Source organism: Cyprinodon tularosa, unplaced genomic scaffold (genome assembly GCF_016077235.1).
Source record: "Cyprinodon tularosa strain WSP-4 unplaced genomic scaffold, ASM1607723v1 ctg525, whole genome shotgun sequence".
NCBI classification, from domain to species: domain Eukaryota; kingdom Metazoa; phylum Chordata; class Actinopteri; order Cyprinodontiformes; family Cyprinodontidae; genus Cyprinodon; species Cyprinodon tularosa.
In genome coordinates this window covers 338938-349656 of record NW_024039258.1, presented here as the reverse complement: position 1 = coordinate 349656, position 10719 = coordinate 338938, and the positions used below count along the sequence as shown (strand labels likewise).

The following is a 10719-nucleotide window of genomic DNA, read 5'->3' as shown; positions in this document are numbered from 1 at the left end:
CAAAATAACTTTACTCTTTCACATTAGTTTCCTCTATAGATCATAATACTCATCAAAGAGCAATCATTTAAAATACTGAATAATTATAATATACTATATAAATATATAAAATATGTAAAACATAATCTTATCATATAATAATATAAAACGTAGTGTTTATCATATTAATATTTAATTGCAAAATATATAACTTTGCATAAATCTCATCCAGTTTGACTTCAGTTTAATCTGAATAAATCTGTGTAATCTAACTAAAAGGTAATCTTAGAATTTGCTTTGTTATTTTTAAGGAATTATGAAATGAAAGAGATTCTTGTAATATTATGTCTGACTGATTAAAATCAGATCTAAGGCGCCTCCTGCTCATTCTGACAGCAGCTGTCTGACTGTGGTCTGATCCAAGATGGCCGCCCTCGGCCAGCGTCCAATGAGGCGTCCGCGTATAAAATGTCTGTGGAGGGAAGGAAACCTGCGAATGGATAGAACAAAACTGAAAGTTTTGATTAAAAAACACACAAATCAAAATAAATCAACGTTTCAGCAGATTTTTATATCTTATGATACAAAACCGAATATTAGGAAGTAGATAGATGAAAATAGATCAAGTAAATGATTTTATTTTTGAATTGCTGACAGATGGTCTGACTTTTAAAATTCAGATGAAAAACGTCATCAAATGTAAAAAAAAAAAAATTAGAGGCGTATAATCTGAATTATTGAAAGTTATTTTGTTTGTTTTCATGCATTATTGCCATTATTTAATTAACCCTCTGATCTTTGCTGCACATAATATAACCTGGCACATGGTGGCGCTGTCCTCCATACCGTAGCATTAATAAAGCGTTGATCTAATATCGATTATAGTTTAAACTCATTAATCTTTTCTTTCTCATATCTGATGAAAATCTGTGAATTTCTAGGAGATAAAATCGAATTAATCTTAAAATGTTTTATTGAATCAAACTGAAATAATGAAGCTGCTGTCAGATGAAATAGATCCGGTGAGAAACTCAGTAAATAAATCAAACATAAAAGTTTATTATCCTGATTTGTAAAAAAAAAATGCCTTAAAGTTTGGCTGATTTTCTGTATCTGTGGATTAAGTCGGATTAAATAAAAAAATGCTGAAAGTCCGTTTAAATTCATTGTTTCCTCTTCAGCCAATCATAACAGGCTAAAGTTGGAGTATAAAAAGGTGCACAGTAATAAACTATGACCCCCGTCCGCGCGCCTCATTCATCCAAACGCAGCTCTGTGGCGCATCTCCTCCCAGCTCTCATCAGGGGATCTTTCTTCCTCCTTACCTGAAAAACGCGACCAGCTGAGGAGATGCTTCTGTGCCGGACTGCGCTCTGCTTCAGCCTTTTGGCCGCTCTGGTTCCAGCGGTTCTGAGCGAGCAGGAGGCGCAGCAGCAGCCGCCCTCCGCCGCCAGCCTCCCGGACGCGGAGCAGTGCCTCACCTGCGAAGTGCGGCAGCACATGAAGACCATGCGGCTGAACGCGATCAAGTCCCAGATTCTGAGCAAGCTGCGGATGAAGGAGGCTCCGAACATCAGCAGGGACACCGTGCAGCAGCTGCTCCCCAAAGCGCCGCCGCTGCAGCAGCTGCTCGACCAGTACGACGTGCTGGGAGACGACAGCAGGGATTTGCTTCTGGAAGAGGACGACGATCACGCGACTACAGAGACAGTGATGATCACGGCCTCTGAACGTAAGTCTGCATTTGGGTTCAGGTCCGCGGGTGGAAAACTCAGCCTGTGCGTAAAAACCTGGTTTTACCAACTTTTACGCACGAGATGAAAAAATAACAATCTCACCCACAGAAATGCAAACACACATTTTTGCATTGAACGTGGAGTTTTGCATATTTTGGTCATTATTTTTTACATTTTCTAAGCAAACCTGTTTACTATAGATCTTATAAAGCAATAAAATTGTTTCTTGGACTTTTTATGCGTAAAACCAGGTTCTATGTGCCAGAACTGGAGAAGGAGCGTTTATTATGGCATCACCTGGAGTTTTTTTAGTTTTTTTGGTGGATAAAGGTTTTATAAAACAAGAAATAAAGGCTGTTAAATGTGACTTTTTCAAGACAAAAACGTGACGGATTCTGCGCCTGTTTAGATCATAAAACGATGTTCCCCCCTCCATAGGAGTGACGGCAACCATCTATGTTTGCGTCATACTGATATTATGATATAAATGGATTTATTAACAATCTTGAAACAATTGTCTTTATGTTTTTAAGCCTATAAAAATACATTATAGTGAAGTGATTAACTTAGTTTTACGCACAAAATGCTGCAATAAAAGCCGTTAAATGTTTGCGTTTGAAGGATTTTCTGGGTGATGATGGATAATTTATATTTATGATTAAAAACTGTATTTTTGCTTATTATCTTATGGATTAAAAATATATATATATATTAACTTTTACATGTATATGGTAAAAAAAAAACTGCAAGAAGAATCGACAAAAACAATAAAACATAATGACAATCCGTCACTTGATGGATGAGGAGCCATAAAGGCGCAGAAGTGAAAATAAAACCTAATTTCCTGCAGATGAAGCTCAGCTCCAACTCAGAAATGTTCCTCTTTGCTGGACCTGGAGCTAAAAGCATGAACTCGGTTCGGTTCGGATTTAGTCTGAAGGACCAGAAGTTCCAAACTGTAAATGTTTTCATCTCTGGTTTGTTTTAATTAAAGGTTCAATCTCATTTCATTATTCCCCCCCCTCCCTGTTTGTGCAGCCAGCTCTGTGGTGCAGGTGGACGGCCATCCAAAGTGCTGCTTCTTCTCCTTCATCCAGAAGCTGCAGGCGAACCGGATCGTCCGCGCGCAGCTCTGGGTCCACATGCGTCCCGCCAGAGAAGCGACCACCGTCTTCCTGCAGATCTCCCGCCTCATGCCGGCCACGGAGGGGAAGAGGCACATACGGATCCGCTCCCTGAAGATCGACGTCAGCGCCGGGGTCAGCTCGTGGCAGAGCATCGACGTCAAACAGGTGCTGGCGGTGTGGCTGCGGCAGCCGGAGACCAACTGGGGCATCCAGATCAATGCCTTCGACTCCACGGGGAATGACCTGGCAGTGACCTCTGCAGAGCCTGGAGAGGAAGGACTGGTGAGTTTACCTGGCAGGGGCGGGTTTAGGAAATGTGGGGCCCTAGGCAAAGACAGGCAGGGGCCCCTCTGAATAGAGAAGCCAACACATAGAACAGCCCCATTCTCCAGATGTAGAAATGTTAATAGAATAGCCATCCATTATCTGTTCTAGGTTGTGTCCCTCTCTTCTTGTCCCTTTTCTTCTTGTTTTCCTCTCTATGTTTTGTACTCAGCTGACTTTTCATGCTGTCTCTAAAGGAATGAAAGATTTTTTCCAAGCACTAAGCTCACTTAGCTGATTGCTCCTTCCTGTGTTTCCAAAAAGGCCAAAGTAAATAACCCAGTCCTTCTTTTCACTGTAGACAAGCCATGATCTGCTTATCTGTTCTCCATTTTTCATTTGGATGAAATAATAGCTGCATGAATCATGACAGCAGACAAGATAGAGGAGAGCAGGAGGCGGGGTTACCAATCTACTCGCTCTGGAGAGCAGAGTTCGCTGCTTTTAGATGTTGTCTCCAAAGTCTCCAGTAGCAGAAAAAAGTCTCTAGATTTGGCGCTAGGAGCTTTTTAGAAATCAAAGTGCTAGAGGGGTCTGAAAAGTGGCTAAATATAGCGACTAAAGCGCTAAGTTGGCAACAGTGCTCTTTGCATGGTTTGTTTTCAAATGGTTTGCTGCTGTCTGTTTGGACCTTTCTGAACATGTGCAGCAAATGGACTGATCCAATATGGTGGACACTGAAGGGGGGGCTGAGACACACTTAATATTATCAGCGTTCTGATGGCATTTTAGCCAAAGGATTTTTATCAAAAACATAATTAATGAGCAGAAATAATGAATAGTTGCATAAACCATACATGGAAACAGAGTTTTATTGGGCCCCCAGGAACTTGGGGCCCTAAGCAGCTGCCTAGTATTGCCTAATAGTAAATCTCCCCCCCACCAAGTGAGTCCAGGTCCGCTTCTCGCTCTCCTGCCGGTTCGGTTCAAGGTTCAGTCCTTCCTGGAGCCTCACGGCTCTAAACCCTAAAAAACTGTAAAAAACGTAATTTTTTTTCAGGTAATAATATCTGAAGTTTGATGATTAAAGCTGAAAATATGTTTTTTATTTCAAGGAACTCAAACCGAGAAAGTTTGACTCTTTCCAGACAAAAAAACTGAGTAAATACAAAAAAAGTTTTATTTATCAAAGGAGAAAAGCAATCCAGAGGTAGCTGACGCTGTGTAGAAACTAATCCCCCCCTAAGCCTGATAACTAGTCGCTCCTCAGCAGCAGCAGTTGAATGTTGAGAGAAATCAGATCATTTCAGCTCAGACCAAAGCACCTCGGGTGGATTTAAGTTCAGGCTTTGACTAGGCCACCTGAAAGCCTTCCCTCTCCTGATCTCCACCTCTGAATGGTTCCTTTGTTTGCCGACAGTCATTCAGGTGCAGGAGGAGTGAACCACTACCAAGCCACCATGCTGCCACCACCACTCTGACACAACCTGCACAGTTTTTACATCAACATAAGTAAAGGAGACAAACTGTGTCCGGTCAGAACAGGGCTGATTACTGGACCTAAGGGGCCGAATTATGAACTGTTCTCTCTTTGCAAAGATAAGAAAATAAAGAACCAACTGAGTGAAATCCATCGATCTCCGTTTACTTAACTGGGGTGAATGGTTGAATACTTTTTTCCCACGACAGAAGATTTCGTTTGTTGTTTACAGTTCTTATTCTCCTGTTTTGTGGCGGTTGGCAGCAACTTCCTGATGTGCATTACCACCAACTACTGGCTGACCGTAAGCAGCTGACCCGGTCTGCGCATGCGCTCTTTGCTATCAGAGAACCGAGCCAGAACCGAACCAGGGTTCTGTCAGACCCGCATAATCAATACACCTGCACAACATGTCAGATTTGCATTTATCGCTTTAGTTTTGTACCAAAAATAGACTTTAAACTACATAAACAGGCGTGTAAAACGTTTTAAGCCGAGATCGCCATACGCTGCAAAAAACAGCAAAAACTAAGTAATTTGATTTGTTTAGTTTTTTTAACTAAAGGGAAAAACTTAATTGAAGCTCAACAGGTGTCTCAGATGGCGCGCTCCCATCACTCTCGGCAGTTTCAGCTGGGTAGAGAAAATCCAGCAGGTTTCATCAGATGGACTTTATATCAGAAAGGCCAGTTGGTTCCCAGGAAGTAGGACTGAATCGGTACCCAGATCATTTCCTGTTTTTATTCAGTTGATCTTTATTTGTGACGTTTATCTGTTAAATGTTCAGCTTAGAGTTAGACGACAGTGTTCAATCAGCTGAAGGGGGGAAGGACGGCTCTGAAGGTTTCCGTACGAACCGGAGATTTCCAGGAAAAACGGGAAATAAAAGCGGCTTCTGCGACTTTTGTTCACTTTATGTTTTGTTGCTGTCTAAAGAAAGAAGATTGCTGCTTCCCAGAACAAGGCTGATATCGCCTCAGCAACCGGTGACTAAGCAGGTTTTTCTCTCTGCCTCCATGAACTCTGTTTACTGCTGCTTAAATTAAAAGAAAAGGGAGAATTTGATTAAAACAGGCAGAAAACTAAAAATGATTCACTTAAACCTAGAGTTCATTACGCAGCATACAGGAGGAGGCCGACCGGCTTGGATCTTGGATAAAATGTGTCCAGAAATGAAGTTTGACAGTAGAAAAGTCTTTTTGTTCAGGAAGTGGCTCTAATTCACAACACGTCATCTCAGGTCACTTTACTGACACCATTTTATCAGATCATGCAGTTAGACTGGATAAAGCTGGATAAAGCAGTGAGTCCAGTGTTTTATTGTCATTAATACAATAATCACAAATACAGAGGAACGAAAGTTACCCAGTGGGCTGCCATTATATCTCTACCATCATACGGTGCAGTTTGGGGGGGGTTAAGGGTCTTGCTCAGAGTGGCAGTCTGTGGCGGTGGGACTTGAACTCAGAACCTCAGGATTTAAAGCGCAATGCCCAAAGGCCACCACTGCCTAAGGACTCACACTGATACGGACCCAGGCTTCCTGTTAGCAGGACGGATGACTTACCTCTTGAGCTAGCCAGCCACACTACACAGCAATCCCTCGCACAGAGCAAGGATGCAGCAACAGTGGAGAGGAAAAACTTCCAGCAGAACCAGAAAAGCTAACGCTAAACTAGCTCCATGGTGGCTCTGTCTGGGAAAGAAACAGTTAATAAGATGAGAGCACATCCAGTTAGTCAGTCAGAGAAACAGGACTACACTGGAAAACAGGCTGATCTCCAACATCTAGAAACAAAGGTTATTCAGAGAGAGCAGAACGTTAGAGATTGAACTAACAGATTCTGCAGAGTGGGAGAATAGAGATAGAATGAAGCAGAATGATGAAAAAGGGGTCCCTATGTCCTCCAGCAGTCTAAGCCTATAGCAGCAGAACTATAGAGATAGATCAGGATAACCTGAGCCACTCTAACTAGAAGCTTTATCAAAAAGGAAAGTTTTAAGCCTAGCCTTAAAAGTAGACAGGGTGTCTGCCTCACGGACTAAAACAGGTAGTTGGTTCCACAGGAGAGGAGCCTGAGAACTAAAAGATCTGCCTCCCATTCTACTTTTAGAAATTCTAGGAACCACTAGTAAACCTGCAGATTGAGAGCGAAGTGCTCTGTTAGGAACATAAGGAACAATCAGATCTCTGATATCAGATGGAGCTTGGCCATTTAAGGCTTTATATGTGAGAAGGAGGATTTTAAATTCAGTTTTATTTTTGGCTGCTGTGGCTCTCTAGAAAACATATAAACAGAGATTAAAAGCCGGGCCCTGAACAAAAGCGTAGAGTTTGGCCTTCCAGTGAGTTCAGGCTCTGCAGACTCAGCGGGAGGCTAAACCTTCCAGCTCCTCCCTGCTGGATGAAGGAGTCAGGAAAGAAAAGACTTTTGAATTCTGTTAATCAACACAGACTTCATGGAGGCGCTCGCCTCCATTTGGACCAACGCCCAGCTCACAGTGACTCTAAAACTTATTGCCTGATTACATAAAGGTTCAGGCGCTCTACATTCCTCGCAGCATTCTGTGTGACTGTGCTAATCAGAGTAATTGCCTGCACGCACACACTGCCATTGATGACAAACAGAAATCACGCAGCTGGGGTCCTGGAGCAGCTAACCAACCATCTGATGATTTAATTCCTCTAAAAGTCAGAGTTTCGTCATATTACCGTGACATGTTTGAACACTAGCAGCCAAAAGGTCGAATGCTGACTGTGTCCTGTCGTTTCAGAGACCCTTCGTGGAGATAAAGGTTTCAGAGGGCCCCCGGCGAGTCCGGAGGAACTCGGGTCTGGACTGTGATGAAAACTCTCCGGAGACTCGCTGCTGCCGCTACCCGCTCACCGTGGACTTTGAGGCCTTCGGCTTCGACTGGATTATTGCCCCCAAGCGCTACAAGGCCTACTACTGCTCAGGAGAGTGTGAGTACATGTACCTGCAGAAGTACCCGCACACTCACCTGGTCAACAAGGTCAACCCTAAAGGGTCCGTGGGCCCCTGCTGTACCCCCAGCAAGATGTCCCCCATCAACATGCTCTACTTTAACCAAAACGAGCAGATCATCTACGGAACAATCCCCGACATGGTGGTGGACCGCTGCGGATGCTCCTGAGTTCAGGGCCCCTCGCCCTCCTCCCCATCTTCCACCCCAGACTTTCTGACCCGAACCGATCCACCTGATCCCACGCTCCTGCAGAAAAACCGTCTCCCTGCAGGGCGGCGCCTTCACCACCAGCATATTGTAGCTCTAACTTCCTGCCAAACTTTAACCATCGAGGCTTGAAGCCGGAAGGCTGCAAGAACCGAAAACCACCCGATGGATCTCAGAACCGACGAAGGTGGAAACGATCCAAGTTAACCGAACATTTCTGTATTTCCGTCTCCTGCTCCATAACCGACTGTCCTCCTGCCATGGCCCTTACACATTAACACACCCGCTTCTAAGCTTCGCTATGTTTGTGAGGACCAGTTAATGAGTCAAGTCTTCCTCTCCGACAGCTCAAGACCCACCGGTGAGACATTTCACCCCCGATACATCGCTACCAACACTAGAACGTTCAGAAAACCACCAAACCAGAGCCCAACAATCCGTTTTAGCTCATAACTTGGCTTTTCATCAGAGGCCGGCTCTGGTATCCGGTTAGAAGCCCGGCGCACGTGAACGGTCCTGATTGTAACTTCCCCTCTCTAGACGGAAGGACTGAGGAAGGCAGCCTGAGGAAGAGGAGAGGAAATGTGTGAATGTGGAGATGGTGTCTTACAAACAACAGTTTGCACTATGGCACACCAATGGGACGAGTTGGTTGCTACAAAATGAAGTTGTAAAAACTGATCTTGATATGTTTGATAATTTGTGTTGTGTGCAGTTGTTTCCGTTGGGAGGAGTCCTCCTTGGCCACCGGTGGTGAGTGTATAAAACCACAATGTAGCAAATAAAACATGTTATACAGAAAATATCTACTTATATTCAGCAAATAAAGTCTTTAGCTTGTTTGTTGACTTCTGTGTCTTTTTCAGGTTTGTTTCACTTTTTCAATAATAAGAAAATCTTAATTATTATAACATATTCAAGAAATCTGAGCCTTTATCTCCAGTTCAGTGTCTCTAAAATGTTGTTTGCAGCTTTTGTATTAAACTGATATTCAATAAAATCCTCAGGTGTGAAAGAAGTCCTTTTAATGACGGGAAAATCGAAGAGCGCCTTGTCATTGTTGTTACATCGCAAAAAACTTCAGGGTTTGTTGTGAAGCAGAAGGAAAATGTCTGGTTCTCCTGCTGGAAGGGAATGTCCACCTTAAGCCTGGTTTAAGCTCAGACTCAGAAACCAGGTCGTCTGCGTGTGTGTCGCAGTTAATGCACATATGCACCCCCCCTTTCTGCAGACTCCGGATTCCGCAGGCGGTCTCTGATTGGTCACTTCTACATCCGCTCTACACTATGCATATTTCCTGTTTGGTACCTAATGGCGGAAACTCTGGCTGTGGTGCCGTCCACAACGCCTGGCACACCTCGGACACTATCCCAGACACCGTGCAGGACACCGGTTTGTAGGTCTGTGCGACTTCTGTTGGTTTGAACCCGAAGCCAAAAGACGCAGCGCCACGGCCAGTCTTTGGGGAACACTCACGGGTGAACTGTGTGTCGTCCGGCGTTGGATGAGTGCTTGTAGACGGCGAACAAGCTCATCAAACTGACACACAGACACCCACAATCCTAGCTACTTCCTGATTGGCCCTCTGGCGTTGTGACGTGGAATAACAGCGCAGACCACGCTTAAAAATTGGGCATCTAAAATATCTGCGTCATACCTGCGACAAGCTAACTGTGACACACTGCTGCGGGAGGATAACCAGCTCTTTAGCCTCAGGTCCTCTGGAGCCTCTAACAGCCTCTCTTCCAGGGTTAACCTGGTGTAGCTCCATACTAGCTTCCCACAGCCTTATTCTGCCACCACCATGTTTCACTGTGAAAATGGTGTTATCGGATCAGAGACTTTACTTCCTCATGTTTGTCGAGTCTCCAAATTCCTTCCATTAAAGCCAGTTAGTCGCCCCGTGGACAGATCCTCCCACCCGAGTCTCCCTGGACCTTTCTTCTCTGATCAATGCTCTCCTCCTCCAGCCTGTCAGTGTAGGTGGACCTCTGAGCCCTGGTGGCTCTGCAGGTTGTCCACGCTCTGTTTGATGATGGTGTATAGATCAGAGGCAGATCGTTCTAGAACCTAAGCCAGCTTCACACAGAACCAGAACCTCCTCCCAGACGCTACTGGGTCTTCATGTTGCTGGATGTCGTCTAAAGAAGCTCTGAGGCCAGAACATCTGGACTCTGGTTCTGTTGAAAGAAACTGGATTTTATTTTCATGAATGAAGGAATTCTGACACAAACGTTTCCAACACTCGGTTGATTCTTTTGATGTGTTGAAAACGATCAAACTCAATTTTTTCCTTCTTCTTCACATTGTGTTTCAGACCAGTATACAGTCAATACGCAGCACAAGATGTCAGATTTGCATTTATCCCTTTAGTTTAGTATGAAAAATAGACTTTAAACTACCTCAACGGGCGTGTTTCCCTTTAGTCACGTACAAAGACAAAAATATTTAAGGTCAGATTGCCATACGCTTCACCAAAAAGCAAGTAATTAAATTATGTTGTACACGACTAAAAGGATACACACCTGTTGAGGTAGTTTAAAGTCTATTTTTCGTGCAAAAATAAAGGGATAAATAGGTACTGACGATGGGTATGCTGGTCTGACCGGGTATGCTCATCTGACAGAACACCATCACAGAAAATCTTTATTAAATAGAAAAAGGACAAAGGGTTTAAGGGGTGTGAATACTTTTGTAATGTTCTGCACAGCATGAATTCCTATCAGTCCAACTGCAATGAGGTTGAAAAAAAAAAAACTTTAACAGATTGAATTAAAGCTGCTGATTTATTCTGATATTATAACTGAAGTTCATTCAAAAGTTGATGTTGAAAAGATGTAAACCCAAACTAACTTTAGTTCAGACAGTTTTATCAACACATACAGTAGAAAACCTCCCAGGCAGGTTATTCTGTGAGCAGAGAGCAGGAAAACTAAAC

General features: G+C 43.6%; 1 protein-coding gene across 1 annotated transcript; it reads left to right on the top strand.

The window, feature by feature from the left end:
- Positions 1-1207: 1207 nt before the first annotated feature.
- mstnb (myostatin b) lies at positions 1208-8629 on the top strand. Its single transcript, XM_038304105.1, has 3 exons — positions 1208-1711; positions 2754-3124; positions 7362-8629. Exons 1-3 carry the CDS (start codon positions 1330-1332, stop codon positions 7740-7742), a joined length of 1134 nt encoding a protein of 377 aa, XP_038160033.1. The 5' UTR covers positions 1208-1329; the 3' UTR covers positions 7743-8629.
- The last annotated feature ends 2090 nt before the right edge of the window (positions 8630-10719 follow it).

Excerpts from the sequence above, each read along its gene's own strand:
- mstnb (XM_038304105.1), top strand. The coding sequence starts at position 1,330 with ATGCTTCTGTGCCGGACTGCGCTCTGCTTCAGCCTTTTGGCCGCTCTG. Across the intron at positions 1,712-2,753 it reads GATGATCACGGCCTCTGAAC|CCAGCTCTGTGGTGCAGGTG; the intron begins GTAAGTCTGCAT and ends CTGTTTGTGCAG. Across the intron at positions 3,125-7,361 it reads AGCCTGGAGAGGAAGGACTG|AGACCCTTCGTGGAGATAAA; the intron begins GTGAGTTTACCT and ends CTGTCGTTTCAG.